This window comes from Salvelinus namaycush, chromosome 2 (genome assembly GCF_016432855.1).
Source record: "Salvelinus namaycush isolate Seneca chromosome 2, SaNama_1.0, whole genome shotgun sequence".
Classification (NCBI taxonomy): Eukaryota; Metazoa; Chordata; class Actinopteri; order Salmoniformes; family Salmonidae; genus Salvelinus; species Salvelinus namaycush.
Window position 1 is genome coordinate 23,308,560 of NC_052308.1, and position 20,767 is coordinate 23,329,326.

The 20,767-nt window shown below is 42.9% G+C and overlaps 1 protein-coding gene across 2 annotated transcripts; it reads right to left on the reverse strand.

The window, feature by feature from the left end:
• Nucleotides 1-624: 624 nt before the first annotated feature.
• On the reverse strand, nucleotides 625-12,596 carry LOC120060294 (DNA topoisomerase 1-like). Of its 2 annotated transcripts, XM_039009496.1 has the most exons (21): nucleotides 12,468-12,596; nucleotides 12,003-12,027; nucleotides 8,845-8,941; nucleotides 8,452-8,569; nucleotides 8,247-8,284; nucleotides 7,375-7,458; nucleotides 7,008-7,086; nucleotides 6,823-6,917; nucleotides 6,516-6,631; nucleotides 6,274-6,395; nucleotides 6,008-6,130; nucleotides 5,629-5,816; nucleotides 4,721-4,865; nucleotides 3,899-4,042; nucleotides 3,634-3,819; nucleotides 3,406-3,474; nucleotides 3,099-3,213; nucleotides 2,752-2,879; nucleotides 2,378-2,472; nucleotides 2,134-2,283; nucleotides 625-1,918 (listed from the first exon to the last, which is right to left on the reverse strand). In XM_039009496.1, the coding sequence occupies exons 1-21, from the start codon at nucleotides 12,498-12,500 to the stop codon at nucleotides 1,816-1,818; spliced, it is 2,253 nt and encodes a 750-aa protein (XP_038865424.1). In that variant the 5' UTR covers nucleotides 12,501-12,596; the 3' UTR covers nucleotides 625-1,815. The 2 variants fall into 2 exon arrangements, with proteins under 2 accessions (XP_038865424.1, XP_038865416.1); XM_039009488.1 differs by lacking the exons at nucleotides 12,003-12,027; nucleotides 12,468-12,596 and adding an exon at nucleotides 11,492-11,584.
• Nucleotides 12,597-20,767: the final 8,171 nt, after the last annotated feature.

The window sequence follows — 20,767 nt, forward strand, 5'->3', positions numbered from 1 at the left end:
CAAACCTCCGAGGTGCCATAATGTCATTATAAACTGGTTACCAACGTCATTAGAGCAGTAAAAAAAAAAAAACATTTGTCATACCCATGGTATACGGTCTGATATACCACGGCTGTCAGCCAATCAGCATTCAGTGCTCAAACCGTTTATAATAAATCTTACGTAGAGCACTTGTACGGGCCTTGACGTCTGCACTCAACTGGTCTCGGTCACCCTGTAAACAGCAGTCTGTCAGAGGCACAATTTGATAGCTTCATCTTTTCATTAAAAATAAAAGATCCAAGGTGTTAAAGAATTCCAAACATGAGAGCCAGGCCTGTGCCAAACCCTGCTTAATCGCTCATAGCGACTGGTCTAAAATCAACAGGCAGTGGTGCTTCCTGGGTTCTGTTCTCAGGAAAGATTGAGCTGGTTATTACACTGGGTTTTGGGAACACAGGAACCCTCCTGAAACATAACCACAGAACACTTTCAAGAGAAATGTTGAAAAGTGACTAAGCAGGCTGAACATACCAGTGACAGATCCAACTTCTGTGGAGGAAGTTTGACAAGAAAAAAAAAAACTATCCCTTTGGTGCAAGGCCTATCAGTCAAGTGCAGCAATAACACAAAATAGACCAAGTGTGGAGTTGAGGGGTTTTATTCATTTTCAACCTACAATGAGCATAAAACAAGAACATGATTGGAGGCTATGACAGAAGAGGTTGAAAAACACTAGAGTGGAATAAAATTCACATTGAAACTCCTGTTAATGTTCTTCATCCTCAGTCTAACACAATTTAAGAAATAACTGCCTAAACTGTAACAGATTGGTATTTTTTTTGGCAAAGTTGATATCCCTCACATACCCTTCTGGAAGAAAAATATATTTTCAATGAACTAAATTAAAATAGCATTTTTTTTTTTTTTCAAGTAACAGATAAGGGAGTTGTTTTCCACTCAAACAATCATTAGAAATTATAAAGTTAAAACCAAATAGACTATGCAGAAAGATCCAGAGGATGCTGGCAACACAAGGGGAGAAAAATTAAATGATTGGTTCACATTTACATTGAAAATCAGTCCCTGATAGATACTGTAAAACAAATTAATCACATCCTACCTGCTTATGTAAATATTGACATGTGTAGCATTTTCCCTTCCGTGTCAACGCATCCTCTTTATGGTACACAATCAACATAGTCCAGTTTAAAACATCACACTCACCAAAACACAGCTTTCATGGTCTTTATCCCCCCTACAACTCATACCTAGAGATCACATGTAATTTCCTCAAAGGCGCATGGGTGTACTTCAGGATTTCATTTGATTTAACTGTTCTCTCTATTAAAATATAGAATCCATTAATAATACATGGGAGGGCTAAAAATACAGACCAAGTGAACAAAAAAATAATAAAATCTAATACACAAAGCAGTCATTTTTTGTTGAATACAGTAGCAATAGGACCCCAGAGTTCAAAGACCTTTAAGTCGTGCATGTGGCTGAAGAGGAAGAGAACCAAAAGGCAATCCACTGGTTCTCATCCAATCATAGAGATTACCGCGTCACCTTTGGGTATGGGTATAGTTCTGCCCTTGAATCTGACGTCCGACCAGACCTCAGACTAACCCACCTCGTCCCCCCTCCCTCCAGCTCATCTGTAATGGCCTATACGTCCTGACCCCTGACATTCAACCTCACCATGCTTGTTGAGTGTACACTCATTCTATAATTTCCTTGTCAGGCTGGCCATTCTGTATAATCGGTTAAGCTAAAAACAAGTATCCAATAAAATTACAATAGAAATCACAATTATAAAACCGCAAACAGGATTTAAAATTCATAGTCATCCTCTGCCATGTCGATAGCCCAGGCAAACTTTTCACGCTGAGTTTTGTTGTAGATCTTCTCGATAGGGATACCCCACTTCTTACACCTAGGAGACAGCAGGAGGATATTAGAATGATAAACCCTCCAGGAGTTTAGACACTCGAAACTAAAACCCTCAACTCACTCACTACTTTTAACTAATCAAAAGACAGCCACATGTGCCACATATCCTGAGCAACTGATTGTGTGGGCCAAGGGACAAGCAATGGAGAAAGCAAGATGTTGTGCATGATTGTCAACATGTTCGTGGTCATGTCTCACCAGGCCACAGAGATGCGTGGATCCAAGTAGTTGAGTTTGGAGGTGCCCAGAGCGATCTGCTTGTTCTCCTCACGGTCCGTCGCCTGCACCTCTAGCTTCATCAGCTGCTCCTCTAGCCTCTCCACAGCCTTCTTCTTGGTCTCCACAGCTCTGGGGGAGTAAGGGAAAGAATCAGCTACTTCTACATCCCAGCGTACAAGTACCAGTGGATGCCTCAACAAGCCAAGCATATCCACATACTTACTTTTTGGACTTCTCGTCTCTCCGTACTTTGAGGTCAGCCTTGGCGCTCTTCACATCCCGCTTTGCGTCAGACAGCTGGTCTTTCTTTGCGTCAATCTGGTAGAAATATTATCAACGTCAATAATCTTGAAACTAAGGCCAAGTAGAGCTGGATTCTTACTATGCAGCTATTAAGAGACATTACCGAGCCAAGTATTCCCAAAATAACCAAGAGTATGCATCCAGCAGACAAACATAACTCTAAATACAAGTCACAAATAAACCCCAAACAAAATCCCAAATCATAGCAATAGTATTTTGTTTCCTTTTCTCCCATCAGCAAAGAGCCGTCTCATCTGTCAGGTCAACTGGCCGTGTGTCCTCCCCGTGACTCACTTTAGTCTGGAGGTTCTGCATGGACTTCTCAAAGGTCTTGGGCAGGGCCCTCTGATGGTTACACAGGATGGCCACAGCTCTATTGGCCCTGTTGTATGACAGGATCTTGGCTGGAAGGTTCTCATCCGCTACAAGTAGGGGAGAAAATGGACATTACTATGACTCTTGCTATAGACTTTACACCATATTACAAGTGACCACCTGCACACAACTATCTACAACAGCTCCTCCCTGTCCCCACCTCTGATCATACCGAACCAGAATATGAGATAAATGTGTTTTTGGGTAGGTTGTGCATTCTTAGACCCTCTGTCTCTGGGTGGGGCTTCATGACCGTGAGGACTTACGGCTGGTGAGCTCCTTCAGCTGCTGCTGCAGAGTGATGGAGGCGTTGTAGGTACGAAACACTTTGGCCGTCAGCCCGTCCATCAGCTCCTGAAGGTGCTTGTTCAGAATGGAGGTCTGGAGAGATGGAGGATAGAGAGGAATGCCACCATTAAATATGACTGATGGCAAGAGACGCAGAATTACAAGAGGATATCCAATTCCCACACGTCAAACAGGGTATTCATTTTCCCTCACAAGGTCCAGTGACATGACTAATACACTGCAATTCACAAGTAACGTGAATTGAAAGTATTTTTTTGTTCTTACATTGAGCCGGTCAAAGAGGTCATCCTCTGGCTGCTTGTTTTCCATGAACAGCTGCAGGTTCTTGAATACCTAAGAAAGGGAGGACAGAATATTTACAACTCATAAGAATAACAAGGTGAGAGTTTCTCTGAAGTGAGAGTAATCTGGAAACCATTGTAGTTCAACTTGAGTGAAAAAGGACATAGAAAATGTTCTGGTGAACCAAATGTCAATTCTTCAAGGCCTTACCCTCTTCTCCACAGGGACTTTGTTGTAGTAGCGGATGGAGTCTTTACCCAGGAAGTCAAACTCCACCACAAACTCCTGGCCGTCCTTCTCGGGGTACAGGTTGATGTGTTCCACTCTGAGGGAGCAGCAGCCCACTGTGTCCGCAGACTCCCCTTCCTCCTTCTCATTACCTGCTCTCAGAGCCAGCTGGTGCACAACACCACAGGGAACATGTTACAACCAAACTTGGAGCTGTGTGTGTGTGTGTGTGTGGCAGCAGTCTCACCTTATCGATGAAGTAGAGTGCCACGGCTCTCTGTCGGATCCTCATCTCTTTGGACTTCCAGTCCTCGCGGTACTGGTTCCTTAACCGGTCCACACACTTCTTCAGATTTCGGGCTGTCTCATACTTCTGCCAGTCCTTCTCTCCCTGCAGATCAACACACACCACCATTACAGCAACCAGGGGGAAGATACATGGGGCACAACAATGAACAAATATGTTAAAAAAAATAAACAGAATTGTGAAAGGTTGGGTCTCCCGAGTGGCGCAGTGGTCTAAAGCACTGCATTGTAGTGCTAGCTGGGCCACTAGAGATTCGGGGTTCGAGTCCAGGCTCTGTCCCAGCCGGCCGCGACCGGGATACCCATGGGGTGGCGCACAATTGGCCCAGCGTCGTCCGGGTTAGGGAGGGTTTGGCCAGCAGGGATGTTCTTGTCCCATCGCGCACTAGCGGCTCCTGTGGCGCGCCGGGCGCAGTGAACGATGAAACGGTCGCCAAAGTGCACAGTGTTTCCGCCAACACATTGGTGTGGCTGGCTTCTGGGTTAAGTGGACATTGTGTCAAGAAGCAGTGCGGCCTGGTTGGGTTTGAGGATGTACGGCTCTCGACCTTCGCCTCTCGAGTCCGCGCGGGAGTTGCAGCGATTGGATACTTCGAAATTGGCGAGACAGGGGATAATTTTTTTCTTTAATTAATTGAGAAATGTTGAATAGGATTGCAGACTTTGTCGTCTCAAGAGACTTCATTAAAAGCTAACGATACAAGACGTCACTCGCCCCCACCATCACTGCAACCACCATGAGCCATAATAAAGATGAACCTGCCTTGATTCTTGAGCTGGGATTCAGCATGATATACTTGATAGAGCCTTGGATGTTCTCTGTCCACGACACCAGCCAGGTCACCTTGTTGTCATGACGCAACTCCTTCCATTTGGTACCAGGGGGAGGCTTGGGGTGCTTGGAGTCCCTGTGTGAGAGAGAAAGAATAGAGTGGCTGAGTCAGAGCAAGTACCCAGACATACACACACTAATCTGGTCCAAACAAGCAGTCCATCGGTTAATATAATCAAGAGAAGGGGAAAGCGCTGTAGAAAATGTTGTAAGCCTTTTCATTATGTTCATATTGCCACCTGCACCCAGGACTATGAGTGTAATGGTTCACCCACGGTTTGTAATCAGCTGTGGAAAGGGAAAGGTGGATACCTTCCGGTTACTGACCCAACGCTCGATGGGCTGCTTGAATGCAGAGCGGATACTAAGTGGTGTTTTATTGCGTTTCCGTCTTGCTCCGGTGGTAGGAATACTGGGGTGATGTCAGAGTAAATGTGTCAACATGTTTGAGGTGTTGGCAGCTGCATAGGGTACTCTCGTAATCTACTGGGAAGCCAAAATGTTCCCAAACTGGAGATTTAAATGATTGAGACTCCTAGTTCATGGACGCCCCCACCCGCCATCGTACAGAACTAGTTCCCAGGTGCGCCTTACAAAACGTGCCAATTAAGACAAGAATTCCGATTACAATGTGCACATAGGCTATTCTGTTAAAACGACTAGTGCCTGAAATGTTCTCAGCTCAGATTTACTCAAGAGGCATAGCCTTATGGCCTAGTTTTTTTATTTTATGTATTCATTTAGGTTCACAGTGCGGACCGGATTGAGGTCCCCATACCAAACGGTTTGGTACGAATACATGTAACCGTTGCACCCCTACCCAGGACCCTGTCACTCACTTGCTGCAGTTTATGATGATGTCCTCAGGGCGGATGCGGCGTTTCAGCATGCCCATCTTGGGGTGGTCTCCTCGGCCACGGAACAGGCCCGGGGGCTCAATGCGAAAGTTAGCAATGCGCTCCTTGTGGTTGTCCATGATGCAGAAGCCATACTCCTGTAGGAGGCGTTCATTCTCCACTTTGATTTTCTACAAGAAGCAGAGAACCAGAGACAAACTAGTTAGATCTGGGTACAGTTGTTGGAACACCGGACCAGCCTGAAGATTCCAGGTATTACCTCCACTGCCTCATGTAGAACTTCACTGGACAGTCGTGGTCTGAACGAGGTTATAAAAAAGGACAAATGTAAGAAAAAGCACAAAGTATTGTTCTTGCTCACCAGTTTATCATCTTTAGTCATGGCCTTTCTGGCCTCAGACTGAGCCTTGAAGTATTCCCCCATTTCATTGAAGTTACACTTCTTCAGGTCTGTGATCTTAGACTTCTCCTCCGAGGTCATTTCCTGTAGAAGAGGGAACAAAGGTAGACAAGTCATGATCATGTGTGTATGGAATTACTGTTCCAAATCACCATTTCTAAAAATATGAAAGAAATCTAAGCAATGCAATTGCAAACTCCAGGTATACAGCCTTAAACATTCACTACCTTTCTCCAGTCTTTGAAGAAGTTTTTCCGGAAGGCATCCTTGGTAGTGTACTCATGGTCCAGCATTTTGGCAAAGAAGGTGGCCACCTCCTCAGCCGCTGGGCCGAGCTTCATCTGCTTCCCTACAGAGGGATTTCAACAGACTTGTTCAACCAGCCAAACCCTCCACTTCCACTCAGCAAAGCCCACTCATAAATGGACCGAGTGTCATAGAAATAGCAGCACTTGAGTATTAATCTTACCATCATAGAAAAATCGGACTTTGCTGGGAAGAGTTTCGTAAGGTGCTGCCATGACTGGGCCTTTATGTTCCAGAAACCTCCATTTGGAACCGTCAGTTGCCCTCTCCTCTTCCCACCTGTAGTCCAACAGGATACAACAACGTGAAGTGATGGTTGATGCACAAACTAAATCCTTTGTCCAACAGAGATACAAAGAACATCCATATTTTATCCATCACCATAATGAGCATTCCATAACGAGGCAGTCAGTGTGCCTTCACAAAAGCTCTTTGCAGCAACACAGCTGGAGGGCAACTATGACACTCACCATTTCCACTTCTCCTCAGGCTCCTTCTTTGCTTTCTTTTTCCCGTCAGCAACTTCCCCTTTCTTGTTTTTTTGTGTCTTTTTGGGCTTGATGTCCTTTACAAGAAACAAAGAACGCATGAGTATCCTTTCTCGCAACGGATCACTGAAATATATCCAATATAAAATCCAAAGATTTCCACGTACCTCATCTTGTTTCCTCTTCTTTGCTTTCTTGTCCACTCTGTCATTTTCAATTTTAATTTTTTTGGGCTTGAATTCAGTTCTAAAAAAATAAAAAACACCTTATATAAGGAGGCCTGACTAATGGTAGATTCAACAACTATCTTGTCTTCTCTACACCAAACTACAGTCATACCGAAAGGCAGCTGTGTGCTTCTTGCAAAGCCAACAATGACCAAACATTGTCATTTCCCAACAAACGAGGAAAAACCAGATGGGGTTGGTCTAAACATGGCAACTACAGCCAACATTTTTATCATACAAATGTAACAGGGCCAAACACTAAGGAAGAAATGGGCCAGTTGACAGAGTTAAGTACAGATCTACTCACTCGTCATTGTCACGCTGTCTTTTCAGGGACTTGGGAGAGTGGTAGAAGTGATCATTGTCCGGCTCCGTCTTAATGCGATGAGGGCTGGTGATAGAATTCAAACATTTACCGGTACATTCATTGTGCATTTGAAATCAAATATGTAGGGTCCTATAAAATCTGTTGTGGAAAACGCGCACGGAATGTAGACATAACGGAATTTAACAATATTCAAAAACTGATTGAAATGAGTAGGAAATCAACTTAATGTATTGAACTATAGAAAATGCATTAATTTGCCCAAGTTAATCATAACACATGAACAAAATCTGATTAGTATTTTCCTGCAACAGCACAGGAATGCCCCCGTGCACATGTCTACACTGTGTAGACGTTAGCAATGATGCTAATAATAACCTTCTGGTCGAGATTTAAGGCTCTCAAAAACCTTCTCAATTAAATGTTAAATACAAAGTAGCCTATGTCTAACTGGCAGAATGATATCGTGATTACTTGCATCAATCAAGCAGCAATTTATTTAGCAAACTCTGGAATCACATAAACGCTACAGAAACATTGCTAACCATCTCTGGCACTTAAAGGGTAACTGCATCCAAAAATGTACATTTCTTAGCCTTTTCCAGACCTCAAAAGTGGTCTCCAGATGTGGTTTAAGCATTGTTATGGACTTAGAAAAACAACATGGGATGTTCCATTTTAAAAAGTGTGATTGAGACCAAAACCTGAATTTGGGGGAAAACAAACTTTTGCAGCAAAAAAAGTATGTATATTTTTTTTAAATAATACAATTGCTGATTTTATAGGGCCCTAGACATGTAACCAGCATTTGTAAGCAGCACAAATGTCAAATTAACAATATAAACCAAACCTACCTGGCAAAGCCATTCTCTTTTTCCTTCTTCGGCTTGATCTGCAAGATGACAACGAAGAGTTAAAACATGCATCTTTTGAAATGTTAAGAGCTATAAATTCAGGTTTTCACTGAGGAAGAGACTGGACAAATATTTGACAAACTGATTGGCACATCTAAACCAAAATGGCAGCGATGCATCCCTCTCCGTTGGATAATTAGCACACCTCCTCCTTCCTGTGGTCTTTTTCCTTGTGTTTGTCCTTGTGTCTGTCTGTGCTGACATCTTCGTGCTTTATTCGCTCCTTTTCTCTGTGTTTCTTTTCCGAGAACTCCTTATGGTCACTGGAATTTCACAGATTACATCAGCATCAGATTGAACATACCAATAAGGAAATCAACTAAGAGTGTATATTTGAGGATATACTATAGCAATAAAACAATGAGGAGTCTCTGGCTGGTCCTACGCTCATTCATACACACCCTGCTTATCAGACAAATCATCATACAAACAGCTACGTTAAAGAGCTCAAAGCAAATGTGTGGGTGTCAATTACTGCCCTAGTGACGCACTAAGTTTCACCTATGTAACCCTGCTTAAAAAGACTGGAGAGTCATACCTGTTGCCATATTTTGATTTCTCACGCTCCCGGTCCTTCTTGTGGTCCTTGTGTTTGTGTTCTTTATCCTTGTACTTATCTTTATGCTTATGAGAATCTGCAAAAGAAGAAAGTTATTCAAACGCGGACTGACGAAAAGGCTAAATAATGACCATTGCCAAAGGAATAGGAAACATTTAGGCTACAGAAACATTCTGTAAATATATCCACTTTTCTTCAACCCTTCTCTAAACCCAGCAGGTGAAAACAGCTAATACTAAACACAAAAGAAAACATCTACTGCACCAGGAACAATAAGTAAACAATACTCCAGTCTATACTTAAGAAACACACAAAACAAGTTGACAAGTTTCCATGGTAAAACTAAAAGGTTAGTAAAAGAAATACCCAACAGGCAATGTGAGAAAAAATATATACGCAAAATACAAATATGTGCACAAAAAGACATGGGAAGATTTGACAGTGTTGTAATGTCTGAATGACTGACTAGATAGAGTGCCTCTTGGCTCAGGAAGTGCTAGGCCAGAACACTCATCCAACACCTGGGTGTGAATCTGAATACTGACAGTCGGATTGTATGTGCATCCGTGTCAGCCGGAATACATTACTGGTTGGTAGAGGTTACATAGAATAGGACCATCTCCAGTCAACTTCAGGCACAGTTGGATTTGGGGACCTTGTTCATGACAGACCAAAAACTTAACAGAACACCCTTCACAAATTAAAAAAAAAAAAAAAACAATCAGGTCAGACTTAGGGCCATGAGAGGATGTGCCATACATGGTAAGACAGCACCTCCTAGTGCCCATTGACAGTTGAGGTTCATTTTTACTCAGAAACAGTATCAACATGGATGAAAAGAGGGAGCAAGCTCTAACAGGCCTAGTCCATCTGCTTTCACCTAACCAAACCCCTACAAGCAGCAATAGTAGCTAAATGAATGCCAATCGTCTCTCCTTAGTTGATACATATACAACACAGGTACTTCGCAGTCAAACAAAAGTTGACAGCCAAAGAAACATAATACATTAAATTACTTTCTCCTAGCGCAATCGAGGCATGTTTTGAAAGATGTGAGGCTTTAAAATAAGGGACTCAGTTACAAGGTTCTATGCCCCACAGCAAGCTACTGGCCGACACACCAATAACCAACAGATTTCCCCTTCCTCATGATCTGACATCACCTATGGCAGGCAATAAATGCATTTGAAACCAAAGAGGACACAGATGCTAGATTCAATTAATATGTTGGCATCGGTAGATTCTATTAGTTAGGGACTGCAGTTGGAATGCGGGCTATAGTTCTTCAGAGCCATGAAATAAAATCTAAACAATTTGTATCGTGGTATTGATTAACAAACTCGCCTGAGGATTCTTTGGGGCAAGCCCTTGCAGAGCTTGGACTGATGTTTGCCTATATACCTTGTAATGATGTAGGTAGTGGGTATATCATTACAGTGTTTCTTGTAGATCTTAAATCTAACAAATTAGAGCAAATCGGTAACTGGCTGTTTTCACTTCAGGGCCCCATGCTCCACTACTGCGGAAGACAAAACAAGGAATAAATATGTCTTGTATACAGGGACAACTCTTAACCCCTGAGTCTCCATTGGACCCCTGTATTCCATGTTCTAACAAGGTATCAGGTTTTGTGCTTGACATAGGCTGTTCTGACCAACAATGGACAGCCCACACTACATTTGAGTCATTTAGCAGACGCTCTTATTCAGAGCAACTTAGTAGTGAGTGCACACATTTCCATACTGCCCCACCATGGGAATCGAAACCACAACTATGGCATGTCAAGTGCCGTGTTCTACCAACATGACACACACAACCATTTCAGGAGCACACAATGTGAGGGTGAGAACCAAAACCACAAACCAAATATGATATAGGCCTAGTATTCATTCAAAAATCACTGTGAGCAGGGAATTTTTTGATGCAGGAAAGGCTGTTCTGAGATGTGCCACAGTAGAAAATGCATTCAATGCAGTGTTCTGACAACTTTATATTTGAATTGGGACTGCAATCACTCCCTTGCATGTTAAAAGCCCAATCCCTATCTGGACTTCAAAACAGATTCACACAAAACTAATCTGGAAAGATTAATTGTTTGTCCAAAGCTGTAGGATTTTGAGGCAGCCAACCATGCTGTCCCAAGGGCTAGGAGTGGAGTCCTTGTCCATAAGAAATACACTGTCATATGATAAATAAAAATGAATTGAAATTACCTTATTTGAAATTGTTCAGAAATAATCTTTCACAAAAAGATGTGTACCTAGTGGAGAGGGGAAGCATGTTGTAGCTTCTGAAACCTTAAAAAGGCCATTCATACTTGTTAAATACCAATGCTGGGGGTTTAACTTGTTAGGCCTCAGTGGCCATGTGGTTTAGACCATGCCAACAAAACTATCAAATCAATGAATTCAGTCATCAAAAATTGTGTTAGTAGTGGAAGTCAATGTGCATTGTCAAACTTGCACCACAAATATGTCAGGGATGTTATAAAATCCCGCATTATACTTTAGTCTACAACTAGCTAATGTAAATTAACTTCTATATGATACAAAATTATCCATAATACATTCGGATAAGACTATACAATGTTGTTTAAAAGCAAAACGGGGCCATCAGATGATTTTACTTCCTCCGCCGCTGGAAATCGTGTCTTGATACAAACGGTCCTGCGTGTTTCCCCTCCATATCACAGCCATCTGCACTTCAGCTATGTTTTCTACAGTCAGACCGCTAGACAGAAAAAAGAAAATGGCGCAGAGACTAAGTTCTCAACCCCCAAACCCTTACTTTTAGACTCGGAATGTGGCATTTTAAGCCGGCCAACAACTAAATCTAATTTGGCATACCAATAAAACACCTCCAATTCTTTAAGAATTTGTTATCAGATCGTGATTATAAAATGTCTAAAAGCTATTAAAGAGCCACCCATTTGAACAATAGGCGCTTGTGAGTGAGGCAGAGGACTTAGTCTCTGGACGCCATTTCTGCCCTTTGCTAAACTAGCTATGTCTGGCTAGCGAACTAGCCCATGTTAGCAGATAGATAAACGTTAGCTAGCTAACTACAGTGTGGACACGTCAGAATTTGAAGGAGAAAATCATTGGGACATTTGTTTGACACATTAACGTTACACTTACCAATGACCCGAGAGCCGGAGTCTATCTGCAAATTGTAAAACAAAGATTGGTTAACTAGCCATGTTCCTTGATTGATGGCTTGCTAGCTGGATAACTTTGAACTTGTTGGCTAGCTCGCTAACGACTAGCTAGCAACCCTGCTGATGGTTGGCAATTTAGAATAGTCTGATAAAATGGCTAACGAGCTAACGCACAGTGCCTTGGCCATCCTCAGTTAGCCACAAAGTTTAGTTGAATGGACTTTACTTTTTATTATCTGAAAAACACAATATTGAAAGTATGACAAAACACGTATTTCTGTCACATTTGTTGCAATTATATTCACTGTTGATTGGCTAGTTAGCCAAGTTACCTAGCTAGCTAACGTTAGTGTAGCCTGGCTGCTGAGGCAAATAAAAAAGCAAGCGAGTTTAATGTCCTACAAAGCTCTTTCGCAATGACACGGCAAACGATTACAAATGTTACCTGGCTATCGTTGTGGGAACGATCTCCACTCATTTTCAATTATTAATCTGTTAAAAGCAAAGTGTGAAACGTGTTGGAGGAAACAGCCGACGATGTGATGCGAGCAGAATGAAGAAAGAAACAGTTGTGTAACAGACTAAGTCCAAATTGTATGTAAATGCGCATGCGCGTGTCTTTTTAAATGGGTGGGGAAAAGCAGTTTGCCAATTTTAGCCCCCCCCTCCTCAAAACGTGCTCTCGGTCCCACGCATTCAGTGGTCCCACGTAGTTTCTACAAAACATACGTACATATATACGGCTATCAGAAATTGTGTAATATAATTATTAACCTAAAATATTGTCCTATTCAGTGGTGGAAAAAGTACCCAAATGTCATACTTGAGTAAAAGTAAAGATACCTTAATAGAAAATTACTCAAGTAAGAGTGAGTCACCAAGTAAAATACTATTGGAGTAAAAGTTAAACAATTTGGTTTAAAATATACTTAAGTATCAAAAGTAAATGTAATTGCTAAAATATACTTAAGTATGAAAAGTAAAATAATAAATCATTTCAAATTCCCAATATTAAGAAAACTAGATGGCACAATTTTTTTTAATTTTTAATTTTTTTATTTAAGGATAGCCAGGGGCACACTCCAACACTCAGACATAATTTACAAAGGAAGCATTTGTGTTTAGTGAGTCCGCCAGATCAGAGGCAATAGGGATGACCAGGGGTGTTCTCTTGATAAGTGCATGGATTTAACCATTTTCCTGTTCTGATAGCCATTCAAAATGTAACGAGTGTCAGGGAAAATGTATGGAATAAAAAGTACATTATTTTCTTTAGGAATGTAGTGAAGTAAAAGTGCTCAACAATATAAATAGTAAAGTAAAGTACAGATATCCCCAAAAAATACTTAAGTAGTACTTTAAAGTATTTTTATTTAAGTGCTTTACAACACTGGTCGTATAATTATAAATACAGTTTATACAGGTGTTATACACATTTTCTGTATAACTAGCCTCTAATGTATATATGTAAACAAACCATAAATGTCTCAATGTTTGTGCCTGGATACAGCCCTTAGCCATGGTATATTGGCTATAGACCACAAACAAAAAAGGTGCATTATTGCTATTATAAACTTGTTGCCAACATAATTAGAACAGTAAAAATAAATGTTATATCATACCTGTGGTATACAGTCTGATATACCACGGCTTTCAGCCAATCAGCATTCAGGGCTCGAACCACCCAGTTTATAATATCAGTATTTTGTCAGGACCCGGTGCGAGAAACAGTCACTAATAATCGTCAGAACCCAGAAGATGAGGCAGACACAGCAGTACTAGAGATGGTGGTTTAATTAAAGAACAAAATCTCCAGGCAAAGAAACTAAATCCACAATGTCCAAAAATAAAGCCAAGAGGCACAAAGTGGAAATCCTCCAAAATACAAAAGAAACTCCACAAAGTGGTAAAAAACAGCAGGGAAAAACAAACCTCAAAAGACTACTCAAATAATACACAAGAACTAAACCAGAGAACCTCTGGAAAATCCAACAAGAGAAATATCTAAATAAAACAAGGCTTGGGCTGGGGCTGGGTGCTAACTTACAAACACTGAGCAAGGAACTGAGGAACACACAGGGTTTAAATACTAACAAGGGAATGACCTACAGGTGCAAACAATAATTAGAGCAAGAAAAACAAAAGGTACAAAAAAGGTGCAATGGGGACATCTAGTGACCAAAACCCGAACAGTCATGGCCAAAACCTGACATATTTATTGCATTTACAACTTGTCTAAGTCTTATCATCAACCGATTTCAGCCAGTGTATGGCTGTCGATTGACTGCATTTTTTGTATGGAATGTTGTGATTTTGTCAGTTAATTTGAGAAATTATTGGAATCATTCCAATTGATTGCTAGCTAATGAACATACTGTGCAGATCAAGTTTAAAGTTGAATTAATCTTATGTTCGGGATACATGGTATACACAGTCCAATAAAATACTTACTTACAGGTTCATTCTTGATAGTGCAACAACAATAACAAATAATCAAAGAAGAATATGAACATAAAGTAAAATGGCTCAGTAGAATAGAATAAACATTTTAGCATAAGTATAATGCAGGAATGCACACACAATTTATAATCCAATACTTACATGTGTTTTGGGAAAGGGGGGGTGGGGGGCAACATCTCCACACTGGGGCCCCACAAGGGTGCGTTCTGAGCCCTCTCCTGTACTCCCTGTTCACCCACGACTGCGTGGCCATGCACGCCTCCAACTCAATCATCAAGTTTGCAGACGACACTACAGTGGTAGGCTTGATTACCAACAACGACGAGACGGCCTACAGGGAGGAGGTGAGGGCCCTCGGAGTGTGGTGTCAGGAAAATAACCTCACACTCAACGTCAAAAAAACAAAGGAGATGATCGTGGACTTCAGGAAACAGCAGAGGGAGCACCCCCCTATCCACATCGACGGGACAGTAGTGGAGAGGGTAGTAAGTTTTAAGTTCCTCGGCGTACACATCACGGACAAACTGAATTGGTCCACCCACACAGACAGCGTGGTGGAGAAGGCGCAGCAGCGCCTCTTCAACCTCAGGAGGCTGAAGAAATTCGGCTTGTCACCAAAAGCACTCACAAACTTTTACAGATGCACAATCGAGAGCATCCTGTCGGGCTGTATCACCGCCTGGTACGGCAACTGCTCCGCCCACAACCGTAAGGCTCTCCAGAGGGTAGTCTGCACAACGCATCACCGGGGGCAAACTACCTGCCCTCCAGGACACCTACACCACCCGATGTCACAGGAAGGCCATAAAGATCATCAAGGACAACAACCACCTGAGCCACTGCCTGTTCACCCCGCTATCACCCAGAAGGCGAGGTCAGTACAGGTGCATCAAAGCAGGGACCGAGAGACTGAAAAACAGCTTCTATCTCAAGGCCATCAGACTGTTAAACAGCCACCACTAACATTGAGTGGCTGCTGCCAACATACTGACTCAACTCCAGCCACTTTAATAATGGAAAAATGTATGTAAAAAATGTTTCACTAGCCACTTTAAACAATGCCACTTAATATAATGTTTACATACCCTACATTACTCATCTCATATGTATATACTGTACTCTATACCATCTACTGCATCTTGCCATCTTTATGTAATACATGTATCACTAGCCACTTTAAACAATGCCACTTTTATATGTTTACATACCCTACATTACTCATCTCATATGTATATACTGTACTCTATACCATCTACTGCACCTTGCCTATGCCGTTCTGTACCATCACACATTCATATATTTTTATGTACATATTCTTCCTCCCTTTACACTTGTGTGTATAAGGTAGTTGTTGTGAAATTGTTAGGTTAGATTACTCGTTGGTTATTACTGCATTGTCGGAACTAAAAGCACAAGCATTTCGCTACACTCGCATTAACATCTGCTAACCATGTGTATGTGACAAATAAAATTTGATTTGAAGTGTTTAAATTGTGCAGTATTTAGAAATCATAAAAAGAGTCTGGTAGCAGCAGACGTGATGTGTGTGTAGCATGAATGTGTGTGTGTGTGTGTATGTGGATGTGTGTATGTCTGTGTGGGTGTGTGCGTGAGTCAGTGAATGTGTGCTAAGGTGCGGAGAATAAGAGCAGGTTTTCAGTCTAGTTCAAGTGTTCAGCAGTCTGATGGTTTGTAGATAGAAAATGTCTCTGAGCCTGTTGTTATCAGACCTCAAGCTCCGATACCGTCTGCCTGATTGTAAGCAATTGAACAGCTCGTGGCTGGGGTGTGTGGGGTCCTTGATAATTCTGCGGGCCTCCCTCAGGCACCATTTCGAGTAGATGTCCTGGATGGTCCCAGTGATGTACTGGGCAATCTTCAAAACCCGCTGGATGGCCTTGCGGTTGTGGACGGAGCAATTCCCGTACCAGGCCATGATGCAACCGGTCAACCGCTCGATGGTGCAGCGGTAGTATTTGGAGAGGACCCGGGGTAGCATAATCTTAAAATTAATTGTTTTACACAATATCTGTTTCAAGTCCAGGTGCCCAAGAAAGCGAAGGTAACCTGCCTAAATGAGCACTCAAGTCGGTAGCCATGAAGTGCTTTGAAAGGCTGGTCGTGGGTCACATAAACACCATCATCATCCCGGAAACCCTAAACCCACTCCAATTCGCATAAACGCCCCAAAAGATCCACAGATGATGCAATCTCAATTGCACTCCACACTGTCCTTTCCCACCTGGACAAAAGGAACACCTATGTGAGAATGCTTTTCATTGACTACAGCTCAGCGTTCAACACCATAGTGCCCACAAAGCTCATCACTAAGCTAAGGACCCTGGGACTAAACAGCTCCCTCTTCCTGACGGGCCGCCCCCAGGTGGTAAGGGTAGGCAACAAAACATCTGCCACGCTGATCCTCAACACGGTGGCCCATGACCCCCCCCCCCTTTGTGTTTACACTGCTGCTACTTGCTGTTTATTATCTATGCATAGTCACTTTACCCCTACCTACATGTACAAATTAGCTTGACTAACCTGTACCCCCGCACTTTGACTCGGTACCGGTCCTCCCTGTATATAGCCTCGTTATTGTTATTTTATTGTGTTATTTTTTTTTTTTTTTTACTTTAATTTATTTTGTAAATATTTTCTTAACTCTATTTCTTGAACTGCATTGTTGGTTAAGGGCTTGTAAGTAAGCATTTCACGGTAAGGTCTACACCTGCTGTATATGGTGCCTGTGACAAGTATTTGATTTGATTTAATTCAATCTTATCACAGCACACTGGCTGACCATGGTTTACCAACTCCCTGACCAAAATGGCTGACCTTTACTGTCATAAGACCTTTCATGTCCATTTTAGTACTCAAATTCCTAATTCTATACAACATAGCACCAAACAGCACACACCAAAGGGCCATTTTGATCAGATAGAGGTTCATTTGTGCATTAGAACTGAATAGATAAATAGCTGCAACATATCTTTCTTTAGCATTGACAATTTGAAATGCAGAAGCAACTGTGTAGAGCCCATAGGAGATGGGATGGTGATTTGATAAATCAATTGATGCTGTCCTGGCCCTAGTGGAAATACTGCAGTCCACCACCAGTATCTGAGAGAATGTCCATAGGATGGAACTATCATGACCAGCCAGATCATCCGTGATACATGTCAGTATTCGATGTCCATCAATGTCTGAGGACGTCGATTCCAGCGATAGGAAGTTGTCTTTGATCTTTTTATTTTAAGTCTTTCCCAAATTGTAACCCTTAACTTAACCGTTCGTATTTAATATCTCACCGTAAGAGATTTTTGGAGATATTTTGAGTTAATGCCTAAACTTAACCTTAAACACCTTAAAATTTGACGTTTGGAACAACTTCAACATTTTAAGTTGGAGAAACATGGATGAACTGGAGAATGCAGTTACCAGGAGCAATCAAATATAATGAAACTGGTAGGCCTACTGGAAAACTGTAGTGCATTTAAAACACTTATTCAAAGTGCACAGTGGAGACCACTGAGTTGGTATGTCAATATTATAAGCCTATTTTTGGATTGAACATTTTACAGTGTGTTGATATAATGCTCTCTGCTGTCCATCAGGAATATTGCAGTAAGCCCAACTCCCTTGCATCCCACTTAGTTCTCTCCCAGGGCTCATAGTTTTGGCTGGCAGAGTTGAGGATGTCTTGCAAGATCAAGTTGAATGAATGTGGAATATTTGAGAGTATTACTCTATTTGCACTGTAGTCAAGGTACTACTGCACTGGAATACATTGTGAAAATAAGCATTTTAGTGGTGCATGTACATTATGTGGATCATACACACTTTTGCTGAGTCAGCAAATCATTCAGAGTCAATGAATTATTCACATTTAGAACATTGGTGTTTCTACAATATTTCCCCTCAGTTCTCAGATTGACCAGTAGAGAAGTCTGTTCTGAGTTTGAATCGTTTTAAGACCCTCTCAGATCAGTGTGGCTAAATCTCATTATGAGGATTATCAACGTTGATGGAGGAACAACATGAGATAATACCAACAACTCCTCCACTCAGTAGAGACCACATGCTTTAGTTCATGATTTGCCAAATCTGCGCCTTTCTTTATAAAGTACACTATACAGTATATACAAAACTATGTGGACACACCTTCAAATTAGTGGATTTGGCTATTTCAGCCACACCTGTTGCTGACAGGTGTATAAAATCGAGCACACAGCCATGCAATCTGCATAGACGAACATTGGCAGTACAATGGCCTTACTGAAGGGCTCAGTGACTTTCAACGTCGTCGTGTCCTCCTGCATCCATTGAAGACCGCTCTTCCTCCCGAATACTTCGACCTCCGGGAGGCCTTCAGTAAGAGGCAAGCGGCCACCCTTCCCCCTCATCGTCCATACGACTGTGCCATAGAACTCCTACCCGGCTCCACACTTCCCCGGGGCCGTCTGTACTCCCTCTCGAGCCCTGAAGCAGCGGTCATGGACAATTACATCCGGGAGTTGCTGGAGGCTCGATTCATTTGCCCCTCTACATCCCCAGCTGGTGCAGGCTTCTTCTTCATGGGTAAGAAGGATGGAGGCCTGCGTCCGTGCATCGATTACAGAGGGCTGAACCAGATTATGATCAAGAATCGTTACCCCCAATTCTTCACCAAACTGGATCTCCGCAACGCTTACAATCTGGTGAGAATCAGGAAAGGAGGTGAGTGGAAAACTGACTTTAACACCTAGTGTTTATCACTGGGCTACCTCCATCTCAAGGGCTTACAACTATCCTGATGGTCGTCGATCGATTCTCCAAGGCAGCCCATTTCATAGTCTTACCAAAGTTGCCTTCAGCGAAGGAGACAGCTTGATTATCCATGTCTTTCGACTACACAGACTTCCCCAGGACATTGTCTCAGTTCGGGGGCCCCAGTTCGTCGCACGGTATTGGAAGGCCTTCTGCTCTCTGTTGGGGGCATCGGTGAGTCTCTCCTCGGGGTTCCACCCACAGTCGAATGGGCAAACTGAGAGGGCCAACCAGGAGCTAAAGAAGTTCCTCCGCTGCTTCGTCTCCACTCAGGCTAGTAACTGGAGCAGGTCCCTCGTCTGGGCGGAGTATGCTCATAACACACTGCCAAACTCGTCCACTGGACTGTCACCGTTCGAGTGTCAGTTTGGGTTCGCACCCTCCCTGTTTCCTGAACAAGAGGCCGAAGTGAGGGTGCCATCGGCTGAGGCGTTCATTCAACGATGTCGTCGCACCTGGATCAGAGCGCGATCCTCTTTGCTCCGCTCCTCTGCCTGACATCAACATCAGGCAAACCATCACTAAAGACCTCTTCGGCTCCTCCGACCGGGTCAACGGGTGTGAATGTTCACCCGTGGTCTTCCCTTAAAGGTGGATTCACGGAAACTTGCTCCTCGCTACATTCCTCGCTACATAGGACCCTTCAAGATCCTGAGTCGCATCAACCCGGTTACCTATCGTCTCCAGCTTCCCAGGTCCATGAGGGTCTGTCCGTCCTTCCATGTCTCCTGTCTCAAGCTGGTAAGTACCAGTCCCTTCTCTCCCCCCACACCTGCTCCTCTGCTACACTGTCTGGCGTCTGTTGGAGGCTCGCCGGGTCCAAGGGAACCTGCAGTACCTGGTGGACTGGGAGAGCTACGATCCCAAGGAGCGGTATGGGTCCCGGCCCGGGACATCCTGGATCCGGGTCTGGTAAGAGACTTCAGCCGACTACGTGGTGGTTGTCAGGACTCCGCGGCTGGAGCCTGGAGCCACTCCTAGGGTGGGGTACTGTCATGGTTCCTCTGGGTACCAGAGGGCGGCAGAGACCGCACTAGAGACTTTCTTTGTTACTCAGATGTTGCTTATCATTTCGTTATCATTTCCCTTTTAAAATAGGTGTTTTCTGTTCTTGTTTGCAGAAGCTTGATTTCGGTTGCTCTGTGTTTCGCCTGAGTAAGTCATCTAGTCCTAGTGTTTTATTTTTTTTCCAGTATTACTGTGATCCTTCTGTTACCTTATTTTTCGTAAACTATTTACATTTATCCCAAATCACTGATTCCTCATCTGGTCCATTCTCTGCACCTGGATCCAACCCCACCACTTCACAAGGACAACGCTACCTGCCCCATTGCATAGTGCCAACTGTCAAGATTGGTGGAGGAGGAATAATAGTCTGGGGCTGTTTTTCATGATTCTGTGCTTCCAACTTTGCAGCAAAAATTTGGGGAAGGCCCTTTACTGTGTCAGCATGACAATGCCCCCGTGCACAAAGCGAGG